The sequence below is a fragment of the Nothobranchius furzeri genome, chromosome 1, assembly GCF_043380555.1.
Source record: "Nothobranchius furzeri strain GRZ-AD chromosome 1, NfurGRZ-RIMD1, whole genome shotgun sequence".
NCBI classification, from domain to species: domain Eukaryota; kingdom Metazoa; phylum Chordata; class Actinopteri; order Cyprinodontiformes; family Nothobranchiidae; genus Nothobranchius; species Nothobranchius furzeri.
Window position 1 is genome coordinate 63,173,237 of NC_091741.1, and position 21,635 is coordinate 63,194,871.

Below are 21,635 nucleotides of genomic sequence, written 5' to 3' on the forward strand. Positions count from 1 at the left end.
TAATATATAAGGGCACCTCGCCTTGGGAGTGTGTCCTGACTTTGGGTATAACAAGGAGACGGCTGCCAGAGGAGAGCAGGGGCCGCGAAGGCTCGTATTTCAGAAGAAGTTCTGAGAAATAAGAAGGCCCAAGACCATTAAGACATTTAAAAAACATTAAAAGAACCTTCAAATCGATCCTGAAACGTATGGGAAGCTAATGCAGACGGGTTTAACGTGCTCCTGCATCTTGGTCTTCTCCTTGGACACGTGCTGCTGAATTTTGAAGAAATTGTAAACCTGAGGTGCTCTTTTCGGGAAAACCAGAATTCAGCATAGCCACAATGCAAAAGCAATCAAAACGTTCAATATATGCTCCTCATTTTGGTTTATATAAATCATATCTCAGCTAGTTGTTTGTGTTATAAACCCCTGATAATATGTGAGCAAATTTCATGTTCTTTTGATGTTCTTTAAAATGTTTGTGATGTTCTGAATGCAAATATTTGTTAAAAAAATACAACAACAATTACATTTCATAAAATAAAATAAAAACATTAACGATTCTGTTGGGGGACACAGTTTGGAGGCTTTTACGATGAATAACTTAAATTTAAATGAGACTAGAGAGAGCATGACTAGTTATGTAAAAAAATGACATATTTTGACGTTTGGACAGTTGCATTTCAGTGTCACTAAGAAAGTGGGAATGTATGCAACAACAGTTGATTGGTAGGGGGGGAATTAAAATGAACGATATGATCCCACTTGTGTTATTTTTAACATTTGGAAAGTCTACTACCACCACAAAAATAATCCTCCTCACAACTCATAGGTTTGACACTGTTGTTACCTTAAAATGTACGAGCCTTTAAACCAGCTTTCAGTTCTGTGATCCTAAGGTTTCCGGGAGGTCCTGGAATGCAGCACGTCCCTCTCCTGGTCATTTGTGGTAATGCGGCCGCGGCTCCGCGCTGGGACTGGTCCTTTCGCAGCCATTTTCTGTCCAACCAAACAGCCGTCTCAGGGAGGGAACCAACCAGGGCTTCATTGCAGGTTTGTGTTTGGCTCCGGCCAATGATTGCTAACCGATTCCTCGTTAGCTCGAATGGAAATATCCGTCTCTGACTGATTTTTTTTTTCATTTGTTGTCTGAGTGAATGAAGGCTGCTCATCAGGAAGAATGCACTTTTAAAATTTGTGTAAACATTTCGGCCCGGCTACGTCTTGCTCTGCTTGTGCACGACAAAAGAGCAGGCCGTTGCAGGATTGTGCTGCAGTGGATTTACGATGAGAATTAATGCGAAGGGCATTATGCCTCTAAGGTTATCTCCAAAAGGTAAAGTCCCTCCAGGACAGTCTCTGCTCATCATGCTGAAATTATTGGCTTTCTACATAATTTCAAATCCACTAAGCTAGTTATTGGTTAACATTAGCTAGCGTTAGCTAAATGTCCCACATACCCCCAGCTGACGTCTGCTCTGTAGCCACACAGTGACCAAACACATCATATCACCACAGTTAAACATTTTACATGTCACTAAAATCATCTACTTGCTGTTTAACAGACGACATGACCCAATTCAGCTAGCCAGCGACCACAATGTCGAGGCTGCTTGAGGGTTTTTCTGAATATAGCGGCAATTTCCGCTAGTAGCATGAATGAAGGGGTTTATATTTACGTAAGTTTGAGGTTTAAATTTGATTAAACATTTATTTTAACAATACTGGGGAGTATGATATTTTTTAAAGCGGAACTAATAAAACCGCTTAAATTCAGCGGCGGACACATTTTCAGTTGCGCCAAATGAGCTGCAGGAAAACAGACCAGCAGGTTCAGTCTCCGTGTGTGTTTGATCAAAGTTTTACTAAAAATACAAAGAGATGGTTTTGTAATTTGTATTTTGAAAGTCCTTACTGTCAGCCTTCTCAGGACATGACGTCAGCGCTGAGCACAAAACGTGCCAATGTTTGTCAAAACCAGTCTATGATTATTAAGCAACTAACAGTCTATGTTTAAGTGGCTTTGATCTGCCAACTTACATCAATCACTTCCTGCAGCTGAAACAGGAAATATTCATGGCTGGCTTCAAGATGTTGGCATCTGGAGCCTTTTTCTAATAAGTTTCATTTTAGGCAAAACCTAAGTATGTGTGTTACAGATGGATGGAGACAGTGCAACCACCGATGCCTCTCAGTTGGGCATCACTGGAGAATACATGGCTTCCAGTCACTATGTTCTCCAGTCTCAGGATGGTTAGTAGGACAAGGACCAGTTTAAAATCACCATCATTTCTTTTCCCTGGGTTTTAAGACTAAATTTGTGTCTGTTTTGTAGATGATGGAGAGGAGAATTTAAATGATCACGAAGATGGCGGCATAAAGGAGAACTACAGGGAGCAGGACATCTACCTTCCTATCGCCAACGTAGCTCGCATCATGAAGAATGCTGTTCCGCAGACCGGGAAGGTTTGTAAGAGAGGAGAGGAGGAATCATCAGGAAAAGGCTCTTATTGACAGAATCTGATTTGTTTTTCACCAAATTCTTTTTTTAAACAAAGTACTAAAGTTTTCATGTTTTAATATAGAATCTGATTTCAATATCCTATTGCAGAAATCATAGGTCCACTGTTATTTTTATATGAATGAAACCATTTAGCCTCCATCCATCATTCTGGGACTGATGCTAAGTAATTAACTGGGGACTTAATGCTTCTTGAGGGCTTCACTTCACTTTAGGAGTTAAAGTTCATACATTTAAATTTATTTTAATCTTTTTTTTACTCCTAACAGATTGCAAAAGATGCCAAAGAGTGTGTGCAGGAGTGTGTGAGTGAGTTCATCAGTTTCATCACATCTGAAGCGAGCGAGCGCTGCCACCAGGAGAAGAGGAAGACCATCAATGGGGAGGATATCCTATTTGCCATGTCGACACTGGGCTTTGACATGTATGTGGATCCACTAAAGCTCTACCTGCAGAAGTTCAGAGAGGTGACAACACAATCTCTATACACACTGCTGTATGAAATAAAAACTATTTTGTATGTAGTTTTACTTTTGTTGCACAGAAACAAATAATTTTCTAAGAATAAGAGCAGGTCTTATAATTTAAGGCATGGTTTTGGTCCAGAAGTGTTCAGAGTACTTATGACTCTTTGACCTTTCTTCACAAAGTTTTAAATATCATATAAAATAAAATGACTGTGTCGTTTTGGTCATATCCTTAAAATAACATCAGCTTTGTTATAACAACATTTAGCTCAGTGTCTGTAGAGCTGAGTCGTTGTTTGCTAATGGTGGTCAGGTGCATCTTACATTGTCTTCTTAAGATAATCAGATTTAGGTCTGATGTTGATTATTATTATTAAAATCCATCCTACAGCTCAGCTGATGTCTTTCTGACACATAAAAGTACAGAGAAAAATGTTCATCTGATTCCACTACCAATTGTTGGATTAATAAATTGAGGTGGATTTCAGTCCACTCGTCTCTGTACCCAGTCACGTTTCCATGCTTTTGTTCTCCTCTCAGGCCATGAAGGGAGAAAAGGGCATCCCAGGGGTGTCAGTGGGGGAAAGCCTGGGTGAGGACCTCACAGAGGACAGCTTCAGTAAGTGATGCAGATGAAACTTCTGGCAAACATTTTTAAATTCCTCATCGTGTTTGTCCTTGAATTGCTCCAACATTTCTTCCTTTTCTCCAGCAAACCCACTTCCTGCTGGGATCATCACAGCAGATGGTCAGCAGCAGAACGTCATGGTGTACACCACCTCATATCAACAGGTACAACACACACACACACACTCTGTTACTGTCTGCGTTACAAAGGGAAGCTAATCTGGTTCTGGTTAATCCACATGTGAAGGTCACTGGGTGTTTGCAGTTTTTTAAAGTTAATACATTAGTTTATTGACTGTGTTTGTTTGTGTGTGTATGTGCGTGTGTGTGTGCACGCGTGTGCGTGTTTGTGTGTGTGCATGCGTGTGTGTGTTCATTCACATTCATGAACAGCTACAGCTTTTGGCAGAAACACAGTCTCTTTAGAGCTGGTTGGCTCATAGACTCAGAGGAGAGTGTGTTCATGAAATAAAAGCAGGTTCAGGTTTTAAATATGATAAAGTTTCATGGTTGAGAAGGAACACTGAAGGCTAACTAGTGGAGGCCAACCGATGCTGGTTTTTCTGTGCTGATACTGATGCCGATATGTGGTGAGCTGATGGCCAGTGTCTAGGCATTTTTCACCTTATTTTCATGCTAAAATGTCACTAATAACATCAGTTGATGCTCTAAATGTCTGAAGCTAAATCAGTTTAACTCTAAATTTAACAAACTGTTAAATCCTAACTTTGTGTAGGCTACTGTTAAAGTCAGACACCTCAAAAAGTTCATTTAGAGTATTTATTATGTAAACATTATTGGTGAACGTAAAAAATACGTTTGAATTAAATTCTGCACCATCCAGAGATGTGCCTGGAAGCTTTACTAAGGACAAATATTGGCCAGTGTTGATGTATTAAAAAAAAAATAAGGTAAATATCAGCACCATGTATCGGCCAACTCCTGCTAACTAGAACAGAGCTATTCATTCCCGGGCCTCGAGGGCCGTTGTCCGCCACGTGTTGGCTTTAACCCTGCTTCAACACACCTGATGTTAATCAGCAGGTGATCAGCAGAGCCGATGAGCTGCTGCACAGGTGATTCAGCCACTGAATCTAGTGTGTTGGACTGGAGATACCGGCCCATGAGGCCCGGTATTGAATAGTTCTGAACTAGAAAATGTAAGCATTTGCCTCTCGTTCCATTAAGTGGGACGTTTTTATCAGCCTCACAAAGTTGCTTTACGTCTGTAATCTGAACCGACTTTGTTCCAGATTCCCACCGTACAGCAGATCCAGTTTTCATGACGAGGCCCTGCACCGAGCCCAAACACAGCAGCTCCACTTGGAGCTCACCAGATGACCTCTGACCCTGCCACAGGGTGAAGGCTATCCAGCATAAAGGATCGGGGGGGAGCATCCAGAGAAACCTTCATGTACAGAGAAATCACTACCTGTTTAGTAGAATGTGTCGTTTCTAGTTGTGAGGTACCAAATGTTTTGGAGAACTTCCAAGTCAGCTGGAAAATTCAAGGCTTTATTTTAAAAGGCTAGTCTTCTTACATCATCTAGTGGTGGAGTTTTGTTTCTGTGTGTAATAATGTTTTTCTTTTATGCATTTTCATTTTCTTCATGTTGAGGCGGGGCTAGAGGGACTTTACTGGGGTGGGGTGCTTTTAAGGCTTATTTTTGAAACAAACAGGAGCCAGTTTGACAGTTTACCATGTGCTTTAATGTTATGGAAATCCTTTAAATAAAAACATAATGTGATGTTTAAAACCGTTCCTTTTTGGCTCCACGTATTCACTCCAGTTTGCCTTTATTGAGTTTTTCTCAGTGTTATGTTGTATCTGCATGACTATTAAACACACACACCCCTCATTAAAGGAACATAGATTATGAAAAAACATTTACATTACAATATAATCTAATTGAATTATTTAAGTGATGCATTCAATAGTTTGACAAAATTATCAGATGATTAAAATGTTTACAGGACTTCTAGCTGATGGGTTTGCAAAAAAAAAACAACTAAGTTAACGGTTGAATATATATTAATTTAATAAAAAGCTATATGTTTGTAAAAGTAATACCTCCACGGTGCGTTTAGAGGTGTGCAGAATGAAGATGCAGCATTTCCTTTAAAAGCTAGATTTTAATAAAAAATAAAACATTTATTTTGACGAGGACGACACTGCGTTCATGTTTAGCTACCAGACAATAGAAGGCTCCGTGAGCTCGCTACTACGAGGTTGGCACCGTGGAAAATAGCAGACTTGGAAAGTCAAGCAGCTGCTTCTGAACCTAGAAGATATCCTCCTCAGAAGAGGAGCAACCATTAAATACCTAAAACCAGAGTGAGTTTAGGTGAAGCCTACCACAGAAAGACCCAAATAAACATTTCAGGCTGTGGCAGCAAACCTGGTACCCCGATGGCTGGAAACCTTGTTCTGTTGTTGCAAGGACAACCTCCACACTAGATGTTGCTTTGGTGTTTGTGTTTCAACCTTTAAAGTAGACAAATTATAGAAAATACACGTAAAATAAATTAAAGACAATGAGATTAAGATATTTTTTATATGATAGTATGAAAAAGTATCTCTTTAAATCCGAGTTAAAAGGCCTTTTTTCACAGACATGTCTCTTCGTGTTTTTAATAAAGAAGCTCTAAACATGGATTTTATGTGCTGGCTGTTTAATGGTGAAAGGAGCAGTTTAAAGGAGACATTCTGACTTTTTCTTAAGTTATAACAGTTCTGTAGTTGATTCAACACATGTTTATAAAGTACTTCCCAGCAAATCCCTCTCACATAAAGCAGTTTCAGCAGTTTTATTCTGGACCTTTTCAGTACCTTCCAGAATGAGTTGCTTCAGGGCTATATCACTTGAAACAAAACACACTGTAGCTAGCCACGCCCACCCCTCTCCCGCTCTGGCTGCTATAAACTGAGAAGTGTCGGTGTCTGGGAGGGTCTCAGAGTAGAGCTGCTGCTCTCTCTTGAATGTGAGAGGTGATTCTATTCTAATTTCTTGCTTATGACATCACAAATTGGGACTTTTAAAAAGAGCTTGTTTTAGACACATTTCCTGAAACCAAACACTAACAAAGAATGAATGGATGGATTATTTTCACATTTAGAGTATTTAAAAAGGCAGCAGAGATCCACATGGCAGCACAAAAAGATGCAAAAGGTGAGTTTTTTTCTATAAAATGTCTCATTTAAGGACCTTCTTATTCAATAGGTGCTCAATATAATCAGCAATCGTGATCTGAGACGATAGTCTTCTAAAACAAAAGCACAGTTTGTTCTGATAGTTCTGGACACTATGAGCATTTAAATTGGGCTGAAAATCCAAACATCAGAAATAGTCATCATAAAATTGCACATTTAATAAAGTTAGACGATTGCACCGTGATTCAGAATGATTACTGTCAGTAATTTAACCTCTGGATCACTACTATTCCCAGTCACATTTCATCTTCCTCCTGTATTCCTCCATGAACGGTTGCACGGTTTTCCAGACCTGAAGAACAGAAACACTCAATCACAACTGAATAAAATGACGAATCACCAAACAAGCTGAGAGGGACTCGCCTTTTGCTGTTTAATGAGGGTGTGAGCCGCTTTGATGTCAGAGCTCATGACGCGGTCTCTGTCCCAGGGACTGAACAGATGACAGTTAGGAATTAGAACAAACCAAACATGGTGACTTCAGTAGATCTGTCAGCTGGAGGCTGAGGCATCTTCAGTCTGACCTGATGACAGACCGCAGCAGCTCATGAACCTTCTCCAGAGGGGCAGTGGTCTTTAGAGGATGTAGAAACTCAAGAGCCTGGCAGGCAGCCAGCAGCTCTATGGCCAGCACTGTGGGACAGAACCACCATCAACACCCTGAACATGTGTGTCTTTATTTTGAGGTCTTTTTTTGGGGTCACCTTGTTCCACGTGTTCCACCACAGTTAGAGCTTTGCGAGCAGCCCACCCCCCCATAGACACATGGTCTTCTGTGGCAGCACTGGTGGACAGCGAGTCCACGGAGGACGGGTGGCACAGAGTCTTATTCTCTGACACTTTTAGAGGGTCAGTTGGTGTTTGGAGAAGAAAACAGGTTACATTAACGTCCAGTTTACATACAAGTCTATTCTGACTGGATGACTAGATGGATGTTTGGCGACTACAGAGGAACACACCCAGGGCTGCAGCAGTGCAGTGTGCAACCATGAAGCCACAGTTCAGTCCTCCTTCCTTCACCAGGAAGGCAGGAAGTTCACTGTGGGTCGGGTTCACTAGCCTCTCAATCCTCCTTTCACTGATACTGGCCAGCTCCTGCACACCTATGGCCAGGTAGTCCAGGGCCTGTACCAGGAGAAAAACAGGCGTAGCATTAGAGACTACGGTCCCCACGAACAATCTCTCTCACTGGGTTTTAGGGGGACATCTGCTGTCAGAGAATATTATAAAATGTTACTAGACAAATATCCTGATCTACACCATTCCTGATTTGTTTCCCCTTCGTTAAATAAAAGATTGTTCAGACAAAAATGTGTACATACTCCCATGTGTGAGAGGGCACGTGTCATCAGCAAATCAATTTTCTGAGGAAGAATATTCTTCATGTGGTATTTACTCAGATTTTATTCATCAAAATCAAAGTTTAAAGGAAAAAGGATCAGGATAAAAAGAGAAAGTTGCAGAAAAACTCGGTTCTGCAAATGGTTCTGCTGGTCTTAATTTACCTTGGCTGGATATTCTCCATGGAAGTTCCCTCCAGAAATTGTCTCTCTGAATTCCACAAACACCAGCTACAGTTGAAGGAAGTTGAGGATTCATTTGCAGCTGAAATCAAAGTTCTGCAGAACCATTTCTGGCTTTGTGGAAATACGTGGGTCTCCACGAGCCACTAGGGGGCACCAAAGCAGATTGTTTATCTCAGGAGAATTAAAGCTGTTGTTGCACATCTACAGAACAAGCTAGGTTTTGAACGCAAACACGGTCACGGACATTTACCCCTCCTTTCTGGTATCTTCCCTGGATCTGCATCCACCAGAACTGAAAACCACATTGCCAGAGGAAACAAGAGAGTGCCAAACACCTGTCGCCTTTTTCCGGGTCCAACGTATTTTGTTGTCCGTGACTTCAAATGGAGAGTTTCTTTTTGGGACTCTGGTAGTTGGTCCTAAAGTTGAAGTGGTAGCAGCCGTCTGTTTCTCCTCTGATATTAACACATTCGTCTCACACCTGTGGTGTTCTGTTGATAAATACGCAAGTGCGTAATGAATGGAGGACCCAAGAAAGTGTGCCGGTTCAATGAGTTCCACAATCGAATGGACCAAAATGTGTTATTACTGGAGGTTTTTAGACACATACGAGAGTGCCACATTCATGTTTTTTCACTTTGTTTTTTATCTTCTTAATACATTCATAGCTCTAATATGTTAGAATGTTGTTAAAAGGCATGAAAAAAACTGTTTTAAACTAATTTGTTTTCAGAATTTATCATTGTACCTTTTAGAATTTAGATAAGTCACAATGAAAAGTCGTGTTTAGCGTTTTTGTGGATTAATTAAGTCAAACTGGATCCACTGCACATCTGTTAACGCATGTGTTAGTTGTTTTTTAAACTTTTGCTTTTATCATCCAGTGAAAGTTGTTTCTGACACATTTGCATCCTTGGAAAACTGTTGGATTACTCAGAATTAATTAATTTTAGCATGTAGTCATGGGTCTCTCATTGTTACTGCTTTATTTAATACAAAATAAGCATCAGGTTCAAAGTAGTTCTGAAAGCAGGGATAAATGTATTTACTGCAGTCCAAACCCTTTAAATCATGAAAGATGAAATGATAACAATCATAAAATGTATTTTTAAGTCTGAACCTATTTTGGCTAATATTATCATAATCACAGCTTATTTTGTACTTGAGCAGAATTATCCAAAAACTACCAACAATTTTTTTTTAATAAAGAAGCAGCTGATTAATTCTGTTATCTTACTGATTAGCCAGTAACTGGAGCTCTGAATAACACCAGTAGGATACTGGGTTGTCTGTGGCGCTGTTCATCTCAGTGGAAATCACTTTCTGCACAAAACCAATGGTGTCATTCACCACTCCATGCACCTGTGGTGAAAAGAGTCCTGTTCAGGAAACGCAGTCTGCTTCAAAACTCATGACATGACTTTAAATTTAACATTCAGATGTCTGATTTCACGTCAAAAGTAATCACTTGATAATCGCTTTGGTCTGTCGGGGACTGAGTTAAACATCATCTCAGACTCTGTACCTGGGGGATGCAGCGGAGGGTGTAGGCATCTTGAACACGGCTGCATGATCTGTGACTTTCTAGAAGAAAACACATGCAGACTATTGGGATACCACCACTGTTTGGTTTTTATTATCTGTGGTTAACTCTTGGACGTATTATAATGCCAGAACCTACCTGAAATCTGAGAAGGGAAGACTTCAGAGTCCAGAAGAGATCGAAGTCTCTGAGCCACCTGAATCTGACCAGGGTGGGGTCGAGCTGCATGTATTACTTCAACACAATCATTAAATTATTACCAGCCACCAAAATCCTTAGGGAGTCCTGCGTAATGTCATATAGTCTTAATCTTAAATGATTTTCTCTGTGAACTTGTCATAAGGAGCTCTAAGGACCATACTTGTGCTTAACAAAAGAGACTCTATATTCATGAAAAATGTGCTTTCCTAAAGAGATACTTCAGTCATTTTCAAGTGGAGCTCCATCAGTTATTAATCTCCACCAGGGGCAGATTAGGACAATAATTCAGGACTGGAATTTGATGCCATCCCACCAAAGACTAGAAAGCTGAGGCCGTTTCTCGGTTTGATTGCACTCAAGGAAAGGTGCAACAGAGCAGTTGGGAGGGAGTTGGTGAGCATGGGAGTTTGAGACTGTGTTAGCTGCAGTGGGGCAGATGCCAAAACGAGTGGGCAGGTCACTGCCTTGGTGCTCCCGATGGCAAGGTCTCCAGGCCTGGTCCTTGAGTTCCCCTATCTGCTTGGCGTGCTAGCGTACAGTTGTAGCGACATGAATGGCCTCATTTGTGACCCAAAGGTCACACTTCCTCAGCTGGGTCAAGCTGTCCTGGCTGTACTTCTATCTACAGATTATCCATCACAGGAGACGCCAAGTCTGCTGTAAACCATCTTTAATCTGACTGCCTTTATCTGACTGCTGTTCCATCTGCAAGATGAAGGACACTTCAAGATTTAAAAGAATCATTTTCAATAAATTATTTTCACTGTCTGTTACAATGTTCATAAATAATCATCAAGGTTCATTATGAATGTATTTAATTACTGAAATGAATTATTATTCTTTGGTTAATAATTATTATTATTTATGATAATCAGTAATGTTTAACAGTGACAAGAAGGTCATGTGCACTTATACACACCATGCAGGACACAGTAATCAGGTTAAAGGTACAGTGGGGCAAAAAAGTATTTAGTCAGCCACCGATTGTGCAAGTTCTCCCACTTAAAATGATGACAGAGGTCACTAATTTTCATCATAGGTACACTTCAACTGTGAGAGACAGAATGTGAAAAAAAATCCATGAATTCACATGGGTCCTCTTCAGGTGTCTCACTCCGAGGACTCCCAGATCTCTTGATGTTTAACCATCACCTGCTGTTCCAGCCAGTTCAGTCTTGGTGGCGCTGTGGCTTTCGCTAGTGAGCGGGCTTTGCAGAGCCTTAACGACAATCTGCATCTGTGTTTTCTTTTCCACAGACAAGTCAGATGAAACCAGCAGGGGGCAGTATGACTCCTCATGATCTGAGAGCCTCTCATTCTGACCTCATTTTTGCTCCTAATTCTGGTCACACAATAGTCACCTCTGGTAAACTGGTTAATAACCTTTCGCAGGAAAGGTCAGGTCCGTACCTGACAACTAAGCCACTCTCTCCGGTCGTGTATCTGATCAAGATCACCAAAGGTAACAAAGTTCCCATCTATTTATGGGCCCACAAGAACAAAACCAAACTGCACAAAGGTTCCACTAATTTGGATGTTGTTACCAATATAGCTGACTACCCAACTCGAATCGTGCCAAAAGGGGGGTGAATTTCCGTCCGCTCTCGCTGGGTTCTCTGATTCAGGTCACGTAAGTCCTGTTGAGTGTATGTGTGTGTGTGTGTGTGTGTGTGTGAATGAATTTCAAGTCTAAACATATCATGCAGACTTATCTGATCTTGGCTGTGGTCATGCTGTGGTGTTTCATAATCATATCATTTAAGTTCATAACAGTTCAAAGTGAGTAACTCCACTACCTGTTATGTTGATTCAAATTCAATTTTTCTTTATTTATTTTACATTTCTAGTGATTTTGATAATTTTTTAAATTTAATCTTTTGATAACTGATTTCAGTTCATTTTTATGCTTCAGTTATTCATTAATCCTAATTCCTTATGGGTACATTCACATGTAGGGATTACTAACTTCACTGATTTACATTTTTAGTACTCTTTGACACTCACATATCTATCTTTTTATAGACTTTTACTACAGTAATTAAGTGACAACTTTATGATTAACTTTATTAATTTACCTCTATGGGCTACAACCATTTTTGCCCTTCATTTTGATAAAAATTTTACTTAGTGCAGTGATTTCTCCCATACACAGTATAGGGTTTTATTACTTTATTCTTATATATATACGATATAAGTTTCATTGCCAATTCATTTGATCTTTCTCAGAATTTAGCAAAGCTGAATAGCAACAGCATTAAATTCTAGTTATGTAGATTAACAACGCTACACAGCGCTGCTTCATCACTCCACCTAATCAGCTGCAGCCGCCAGTTCTCAGGTCGTTATCCAAGTGGCCGGGAGCAGTTGAGTAATTTGGCTGCAATACTGAAAATGGTGTAGATAAAAAACTGATAGAACTAAATGTTCCTTTAAGGGTCACGTCCTTTTTCCTAAAAGCTCAAATCTGGGATCTTTCCCTGATAAAGATTCATCCAACATGTTGGAATGAAAGATTTGTACGAAAGACAGCTAAAAAAATTTGTTGAGAATCCTTTTAATGACAGAAGTTATTTATGTTTTTATTTAACACTTATTTAGAGAGGAGTAACCTCACGGGATGTGCCAACTCGTTTTCATGAGGGTCATCTTAAACTAAATTTAAAAAGCAAAGAGAAGCGACAGGAGGCCGACGTGTACAATCAGTGAAAACTAGAAATATTTTATAAATCATATAATAATACATAAGTAATTATCAAAAACAAGAACATTTACAAACCACTATACACACACACACTCAGACTAGCTCACATAGTCCACCCGACGACGACCCCCCCCCCCCCAATATCTCCAGTATTATAACAAAGTGGGAAAAAAAGCATCATGTGCATTGTTGTTTACATTAAACACCATAAACAATGACTAAATGTAGTTGTATGACTGTGACAAAACACAATTATAGTAATAAATTAATGACTAAATAAATAAAAATGTGTAATATTTACAAAAGCTAGCTGAAGATATGTTAGAATTGTCTTTCGGAAAGTATGAAAATAAGTGAGAGGTTGAATGTCTGCAGGAAGACTGTTCCAGTTTTGGGGAGCTATTACAGTAAAAGGATGTTTCCTTACTTCTTTGTTGACTCTAAGAAGTGATAGAAAAATAAAGTAATTGTGACGTAAGCTGTAAGATGAGCTAAAAGGTACAAAATGTTGTTTTAGGTTCAGTGGAAAATTATAATGGATGCATTATGTCAGGATCTGTTCCTGTGGCCTCCTGTGTCTCGTCTCCCTTGTTAGCGTTGATTAAACTCACCTGCCCTTCGTTACCTTACCCACATGTTCCCCTGAGTACCCTCGTGTATTTAAACCCTCTGTTTGTGCTGGTCTGTGTCAGATCCTTGTCTTGTCCTCCTGCTGTAGCGACCTACCTACCTACCATTAGTCATATTAAACAGTTCTTTTGCTTGCCAGTCTGCCTCCTGCCTGCTGTCACCTGCATTTTGGGTCCTAACTACAACTCCATTTCCTGACACTTTATTATTGTTGCCAGTGATATTGACTTCTAGCTGAAAGTGAGATCCAAGACAGCCATTTGTGCATCAGACAATGGGTGTGTCATACTGGGACAGCGAAGATTAAATCCACACATACTGTTAAAATCATGTCAAGGGAGTGAAGACAGGTCACAATAGTGTTTTGATAAATAATGTTGCCATAATCTCAGGCTGATAAGAGCACCTGAGTAACAATTATTTTCCTGACATGGAAAGTGAAACAGTTAATTGATTCATACAATGATTTTAAATGGAAATTGAGTTTCTTCGTTATAGATTGTACATGAATTTAGAATATGCAACCAAATACCTAGGTATTTCAATGGTCCAACTGGTTTAAGCAGAGACCAGCGCTGAGTGAGCAAAATGCTGACTAAGTGCATTAACGATCACTGCTAGATCATTAACAGTTTTGTTATTGATTGTCATAATGCTAGTTAAACTTACAGACCTACCAGTTAAATTATTAATTTTCCTCCAGTACTTTGCAAGAATGTCTCAATAATAACTGGCTTTAGCATTTCTTGTTTGAGTTGTGCACAAGTTTCTCAGCTTTTTACATTAATCCCAGTCACAATGACATTTACACTCAACAAAAATATAAACGCAGCACTTTTGTTTTTCCCCCCATTTTTCATGAGCTGAACTCAAACATCTGAAAATGTGTCTACATGTGTGTTACTTGGCACTTTTTTGTTACCAAGATGATGCATCCCACCTCACAGGTGTGGCACATCAAAGGGCTGATCATAGACAGCATGAATAATGTACAGTCTGAGTGATTACCTTGATGGAAGGCCTTTGTGGTTCCCCTTAGAGCCTCCAGAGTCAGAGCAGCGATGACGTCGGCCTGTTTGGCTACACTCAGAGCTCTCTCCACAGCCTCAGCTCCCAACGACGTTATCAACTGAGTTCCGTTGATCAGGGCAAGCCCCTGCAGATTTGTTTTATCCACACTCAGAAACTCACATTTACTGTAGCTGTTCAGGTCTGTCTCAAAAGCATCTTTCTCAAAATGGCTTTATTTTACTGTTTGGCGCTGATGATGCTGTTAGATCCAACTGTGGCCAGAGGTTTAAGGACTGCCCAAGGCTCCTGATTCAATGGTTTTAGAGCTTTCTGTGGGATGTGTCTGTTACTGAAGTGGAATCGGTTTGTTTTCAGGACAAACTGGGACTTTGTAATTGACTGTAATTCATCTGATGGCTCTCCAGATTATTCTGGGGTTTATTCAAACAGCCATCATATAAAGTAAAGCTGCGAACATTGTGATGATTGATTTCTGTGTCCGTTTCAGAACTTAAGCCACAGCTTTAGAGCTAAACATACTAAAATGTATAAACCAATAGAGATCAAAAGCTTGAATTAACATTAATCTGTAGAATATTATATTGATAATTTAGTAATGAAGCCAAGCACCTCTTTTGGTTTCAGCTGAAGAGGCTTTAGCCCGTGGCCCTCCAGCACCTGTAGAAGGCACAGCAGACATTAGGCCTGTCAAAGCTCACAGCCATGTCAGATTGGGATAAAAACTCCTTTGTGAATATTAAGCAGCATTGTTAGCACTTAATAATTATTTCAAATGTTTTATTTAAATTTGTTGAAACAATTTTTTGCATTGAACCTGTAAGTTTTAGAGTAGAAAAGGTGAATATTTTATCCAGGTTTTCGGTCAACAAACCCACCAGGAAGTGTCACAGCTGCAATTTCAACCAATAATGAAAAATCAACCAATACTTAGTTACAGGGTCAAAGGTCACAGAAAGGCTGAACAAGATTCAACTGTACACTCTGTAACATCTGGAGCCACCATGAGGACTTTTATTTATTTTAGGTTGCAACAACAAACATTTCTGCAGAATCCTAGATGGACCAAAAATGCATCAATCAATTTCAAGACAAGACACATAAAGCACTGAAGACTAAAACTAGAACAGTAACAGAACTTCAATAAGACATTGAGTAGAAGCCTAAAAGCGGCTGGTGACCAGTGGTGGTACTCTCAGTACGTAAGAAGGCTAAGCAGTGAAAACACTGATCAAACTAAAAGTGTAAGGTGACCAAAATTAAAGCAGTAAAATTAGTACAATGAACTACAAATATGTCAGTTTAGCAAGGAATGACTAAACTCATGAGTAGGGAATAAACAGAAATGATTTATACAAAGTCTGTAAAACTAGTACAGGGAACCACAAAAAATGTCAGCTAGCATAGAATTACTATAACCAGTGAGCTAAAACTAGGAAACTGTACAGTGAAAGGTGCGGAGGGATGAGGAAACAAACAAGCACAGACTCAGACGGTTCAGACACATGAGAGCCCTCTTTTTTGTTTTTAATGTGGACAAATGTTATCTAGTTCATTCATAGACCAGCTCGCCAGATCCATAGTTTTATAACAAGCTGAAGTTTTCAATAGGAAAATGGTCTGTATTTGTATAGTGCCTTCTTAGGCTTCTACAACCCCTCAAGGCACTTCACAACACAATCAGTCATTCACCCATTCACACCCTGGTGTTGATGAGCTACGATGTAGCCACAGCTGCCCTGGGGCGCACTGACAAAGAGGAGGCCTGCTGAACACTGGCGCCACCGGTCCCTCTGACCACCACCAGCAGGCAAGGCAAGTTAAGTGTTTTGCCCAAGGACACAACAGCAGCATTCTCTGGTCGGAGCCAGGATGGAACCTGCTTCCGTGTTACTGGGCAACTCACTCTACCTCCTGAGCTACTGCTGGAATGCAGAGAAGCGCTTTGGCAGACAGAGACAGGACAAAGAGCCTTGAGGAGATAAGGAGCAGGAGAGAAGAAAAAAGCGTCTGCAGCCTCCAAGAAGCAGGAGAGACTTCTGAACTTCCAAATGAAAAGATGGAACCAGTTTTGACTGAGATATTCATTTTGAGATTTTTATTTCTTGTCTCTCAAGTACAAACCTTCAGTTGTTTAATTCAGTTTTATATATTGCTTTTTAAGAGAATCAAAGTGGGAGAATATAAATCCATTACAATAAAACTCACAGTTTTCGCATCAGCCCAGCCGCTCTGTGGGGACCACATCCTGCCCTCCCCCATCAGGCCCAGGGCAAGGTGTGCCAAAGGGGCCAGGTCTCCGCTCGCTCCAACTGTACCCTTCTCAGGTACCCAGGACAAACAGGAAGCTATCACACACACACACACACACACACACACACACACACACACACACACACACACACACACACACACACACACACACACACACACACACACACACACACACACACACACACACACTGCAGGTTAGGATTGTTTCAACTGTTGTTTGACACACACGACTCAACACCTGTGGCGCTCTGATGAAGGCAACAGACAGGAGCTGAAATTGTCAGCCCAAAAGGTGAAAACAAAGATTTACTACTCTGAGTTTTGGTCTTTGTCAGATGACATATCGGGTGCTGTAGTGTGTTGCATGATGGGATAACTAGGTGAATAAACAACGTAAGCAATGGTCACTTTGTGCTGTGAGCTTATAAACCTGCAGAAAATGGTATTTTCATGTTGTGTGAAGGGCTGCTGTGCTATCTTCACAAGAGGGCAAAAAAGTTAAATGTAGGCTGGAGTCTCATTAACTGGATATTTTTCGTTTTTTACGGTTTTATTTTGAAGAAATCTCAAGGCTGTTGGTCATTCTGACGGACTGGAATTACCTCGATGCATGCAGGTGTGCAGACGTTTTAAACGGCACACAGAAAACAACGCAGAGGTAACAACATCAATCAAGAAAAGATTCCTGTCAGAACACCTGAACATTCTCTAACATGGACCTAACTTGGACCTCGGCACGCTGAGGAGCTGTGGAGAGCAGCTTGGAGTGCGTCTGTGGGTCACAGCCCAGCAGCAGAACCAAAACCAAAACATCGCAAGTAAACCGTTCCTACTTTAAGTGAAATAGTTTAATTGTAACATTAATGTGTTGCTGGTAGGGCTGGTCAGTTTGTTCAGACTAACTATTAATGAAAATGAATGAAAATTAAATTGTTGAATTTTATTCATTATTATTTGAGAAATGAAAATGATGAAGAGAAACGATCATGACCGTTTTTTAAACTCTGTCGGTCAAAATGAAAACAAACATGTCTAGCACGACCTCTGAATCTAGGTAATGTTTCTGCACCTGCTTGTAACTTATATTGATAATAACTTGTTTAATTAAGGCCCATCTAGAAACTACAACTTGGCACAGCGCCTGTTTTAGCGGGGTAATGTTTTTGGACGGCTACTTTTTTTCAGCAGTAATGAAACATCAGAGCTCTGTTTGTTTCCTTTGAGGTCGGAGGGATCTCCGTAGTCAATTGTGGACAATTTCTAAAAATAACAATCCCTAACCTCCTTCACAAGTCTATTCCTGTAACGTTCGTCTTTGTTTTTATTTTTTTTTATTCCTCCTTTTCACTCTTGCGTGCTGCTTTAACTTCAGCTGCGGCTTACCCTAACAACGTGAGTCATACACCCAAAATGGTGCTAAGGGGGTGTGGTTGACATGCAGGTCACATGTCTGACAAAGACAGAGAGAGAAAAACTAAAAAATGGAATTGAAAAAGCAACACAGAATGATGGGTTTAACTTGGGTTTTTGTGGACTAAATAGAAAACAGGTGCGTTGTCTCCCAGAGCAAGGTATAGGAAACATGAATGAGAGAATCCTGGGTACCATTGAAAGCCTTTATCATAGCTTCAAGAGTTTCCAGCGATGTACCACTGTAACCCTTTGCCAGAACGTTGATTCTCAGTGCCAGAAGCATGCGTGTTCTTGTGACGCTCAACGGGTCCCCCACGCCTACACAAACACACAAAACGTAAAGTAAAGGTTTTTCACCGTTGTGAGGAACACAAATCTTGAACCACTGCTGTTCGTGCTGACCAACAGTGGGAATGGAAATTAATCACTGCCTTTACTTGACTTCCTTAAACAGAAACAGAAACAAAAAAGACATTTTACCAGCTTTACTTATCAAATGTAACGTATGACCCGGATATTCCTGGAGCTTTCTCGTGCTTGGTTGTGCAACTGACGGCAAACAACTGGCTACGGTTGGAAAGCCACTATCAAAATGTCTCAGAGACAGAGTTGTGGACAAATACCTTAAAGGCTCTATCAATCCCAAAGAGTACTGTTAAAGAAGTGGTGAGTGTTTGGTTCTGTGGGACCCTCCCTGGATCTGGTCGTTCCTCCAAACTGGATGGAAGAACATGGAGGAAACTGGTGAGAGCGGTTACCGAGAGGTCGATGGCCACTCTGAAGGAGTTACGGGACTTTGCAAGAGTGGTCTCTCTGTGCATGTGACAACAGTTTCACAAGCAGACATGGCTTGTCCCGGAAGGTTGTGAGGAATGGGCCGAAGATTCACCTTCAACATGACAGCGACCCGAAGCAGACAGGACCACACAGTGGCTGAAGGAGAAAAAAGTCAACGTCCTCATGTGGCCAAATCTGAGTCCAGACCTAAAGCCCATCGTAAATCTGTGAAGAGATTTGGAGATTGCAGTCCTCCTTTGCCTACCATCCAATTTCACTCAACTTCAACTGTTCTGTAAAAAACACGGGCAATTTTTCTCAATCTAGATGTGCTTTTTGTTTAAGGCTGTAAAGGAAACAAAAATTTTTCTTATACCCACTGCCTGTCCCAGGACTTGTGAATGGTTGCAAACGTACAACACACTGGATCACACTCACCTGTAATTCATGCACTTCCACTGAGTCATTCATTAAAAACCTACCTGCACAACTAGAGTAGACCACGTTCTCCTGCAGCTGCCTGTAGGTACAAACACATCTGGAGATGTACACGCTTCCATGGGAGAGCCAGATCTGTTCAAACCCCACAGATAGATAGTTTGACTCTACTCACACGAGCTGGTCCTCTGCGATGAGAGTGTGTGCAAACATCCCAAATCCGGTGTTGATTCCATAAACAACTGCAGTGAAAATGTAAACACAGCCAAATGAGAGGGTTTGATTTGAAATGTGCATCCCGGTGTGGAGCAGTCTTACCTTTCTTGTCTCTAACGATTGCATCAATAACCTCCCTGCTGCTTGCTACTTTCTCCTCAGCTTCAGGGGTTAACTGAGGGGAAGCCAAACATTAGCTTGTCTCAAATTTGCTCCTGACATGAATGTGTGACCTTTTCTTACCTTTATGTGGAACAAGCCTTGACCCAGGCTGACCAGCTCAGCTGTCGTCAGAGAGTTACCATCCAGGAAAATGTACTGCTTACAAAAGTAAAACACTTAGCTGTGGGCTGATTGGTTTCATTGAATCATTTGCATTTGAAAAGTTAGAATATGGTGGAAAAAGTCCATTTATACCCATCTTAGACTGAGAGACCCTTTAAAGGCCCAGGCACCCGTTGCAGGTGTTTTGGAGAGTGTGACACTTTGAGTCTTAAACATTGAACCTTTTCACAATATTCTGATTGTCTGAGATTCTGAATGTGGGGTTTTCATAAGCTGTAAGCCACAATCATCACAATTGTAACAAATAAAGGTTTGAAATACATCTTTCTTTGCATGTAACGAGTCTATCTCGGTGAGTCGTGGGAGATGACTGCTTTTACTGAGCTACATGCTTGCTTAGTATGAGGATTGCTGTAAAGACATTGACACCAGTCAGTGACTTGATGCAATCTGCTAGTTCCTTATATAGGAAACGTTTCGCTGATTGCCTCAATGAACTGACCTGTACTGGAATGTTTACTGTGTGAAGTGCCTTGAGACGACTCTTGTTGTGATTTGGCGCTATTTAAATAAACTTGAAGTTAATTAAATCTCATATATTAGTTTCACCTTTTAAGCTGAATTAACATAAATTAACATTTGCACCATATTCTAATTTATCAAGTTTCACCTGTAAACGGCAACACACCCACCTCTTTGGGCACCTTATAAGAATCATGCCTGTTTGCATCAGGTTAAGGATGTTCCATTTCTCCAAAACATGCAGGTATTGGTTTATTTAATAAATAAAAAAACAAGCTCAGCTCTGGTATGAATTTTTGCCTGGCTTGGGCCAGACACTCGTCAGGCTCAGACAGGAATCTTATTCAAACAAATACACTTAAAATGAAGCACCTGTTTGTCTCTGGGTTGTTGGGGTTCAAACCTAAGGTCACAGCATCTGTCAGTAAGTTACCTGGCTTCTAAAAACAGAATCCAAGTGAAGGATACTCTGTAAGCTTGATAGGAGCAGAAGAATCTACACCTCCACCTCCTGCAACCACTGCAAAACAGGAAAATAAAAATGTTATTATTATTTGGAGTCTGTCCGCAGGGGATGTTGGTATAGAAATATCAGCAGTGCACAATTACCCAACTGCACAAAGTCATTGTCCTCCAGAACATCCTCCACCCGGTCCTCAGGGTGGAGCAGCTCTCCACCTTGACACCTGTGCATGCTGAACTCCACGTGTCTGTCTCCATGCTCCAGCTTCTTTGCCCGAAAGTAGCGACAGAGAGCCTCGTGTCCCAGTTTTTGGATGGAGACTGAAGGACCCCCAGAGGGCACCCGGAACCACTCACCTCGAACACACACAGACACGCACAGCATCGTACGTAGAAGTGTCTGCAGGGTGAGGCTGCTACACCGGTTATTTGTGCAGCAAGAGGCAGATGTTGCTACAACGACTGACTCAACCAGGGCTGGAACCAAACACAGTCATTCTTTCACTCATTAACAAATGTTGTTAATAATAACATATTGTTTGACATACTCTTAATATATAATCCACAGAAAGGTTCAGAGTGTTCTTTCTGAGAAAAGTGGATTTTATGTCGATTAAATGAAGTATAGTTAATACCCAATCTGCCCCACGTGCACGCCTGTCTACTAAACATACTCAGCTCAATCAAAACATGAAAAAAGTTTATAACTCACAAAACCAGGGTGCTGTTCATAGGACCTGTTATCGACAAAGATGTGGGCCAAGGAACAGAGCGAGCGTTACAATCAGACGCATTTTGCTACTGCAGGAT

At 40.7% G+C, this 21,635-nt stretch overlaps 2 protein-coding genes across 4 annotated transcripts; one reads left to right on the forward strand and one right to left on the reverse strand.

Annotated features, from left to right (window-relative positions):
* The first annotated feature begins 897 nt into the window (after nt 1-897).
* Nucleotides 898-5,359, forward strand: nfyba (nuclear transcription factor Y, beta a). 2 transcript variants are annotated; one of them, XM_070549751.1, is made up of 7 exons: nt 898-1,035; nt 2,142-2,235; nt 2,318-2,448; nt 2,773-2,970; nt 3,511-3,589; nt 3,683-3,762; nt 4,851-5,359. In XM_070549751.1, the coding sequence occupies exons 1-7, from the start codon at nt 901-903 to the stop codon at nt 4,881-4,883; spliced, it is 750 nt and encodes a 249-aa protein (XP_070405852.1). In that variant the 5' UTR covers nt 898-900; the 3' UTR covers nt 4,884-5,359. The 2 variants fall into 2 exon arrangements, with proteins under 2 accessions (XP_070405852.1, XP_070405854.1); XM_070549753.1 differs by lacking the exon at nt 898-1,035 and adding an exon at nt 1,045-1,318.
* Nucleotides 5,360-6,951: 1,592 nt separating this feature from the next.
* Nucleotides 6,952-21,273, reverse strand: LOC139068917 (histidine ammonia-lyase-like). 2 transcript variants are annotated; one of them, XM_070549733.1, is made up of 20 exons: nt 20,973-21,273; nt 20,832-20,883; nt 20,534-20,561; nt 19,800-19,874; nt 19,659-19,731; nt 19,516-19,582; nt 19,385-19,422; nt 18,318-18,443; nt 16,647-16,786; nt 15,051-15,098; nt 14,418-14,565; nt 10,016-10,111; nt 9,860-9,918; nt 9,616-9,696; nt 8,314-8,379; nt 7,768-7,933; nt 7,513-7,647; nt 7,333-7,441; nt 7,172-7,241; nt 6,952-7,100 (listed from the first exon to the last, which is right to left on the reverse strand). In XM_070549733.1, exons 1-20 carry the CDS (start codon nt 21,208-21,210, stop codon nt 7,035-7,037), a joined length of 1,881 nt encoding a protein of 626 aa, XP_070405834.1. In that variant the 5' UTR covers nt 21,211-21,273; the 3' UTR covers nt 6,952-7,034. The 2 variants fall into 2 exon arrangements, with proteins under 2 accessions (XP_070405834.1, XP_070405836.1); XM_070549735.1 differs by having other exon boundaries at nt 20,978-21,235.
* Between the last annotated feature and the right edge of the window lie 362 nt (nt 21,274-21,635).

Coding starts and splice junctions, on each gene's coding strand:
- nfyba (XM_070549751.1), top strand. CDS start 901: ATGCAGCACGTCCCTCTCCTGGTCATTTGTGGTAATGCGGCCGCGGCT. Junction 3,590..3,682: donor CCTCACAGAGGACAGCTTCA/GTAAGTGATGCA, acceptor CCTTTTCTCCAG/CAAACCCACTTCCTGCTGGG. Junction 3,763..4,850: donor ACACCACCTCATATCAACAG/GTACAACACACA, acceptor ACTTTGTTCCAG/ATTCCCACCGTACAGCAGAT.
- LOC139068917 (XM_070549733.1), bottom strand. CDS start 21,210: ATGCTGTGCGTGTCTGTGTGTGTTCGAGGTGAGTGGTTCCGGGTGCCC. Junction 20,884..20,972: donor CAATGACTTTGTGCAGTTGG/GTAATTGTGCAC, acceptor CCTGTTTTGCAG/TGGTTGCAGGAGGTGGAGGT. Junction 15,099..16,646: donor GCTGGGCTGATGCGAAAACT/GTGAGTTTTATT, acceptor TGCCTTCTACAG/GTGCTGGAGGGCCACGGGCT.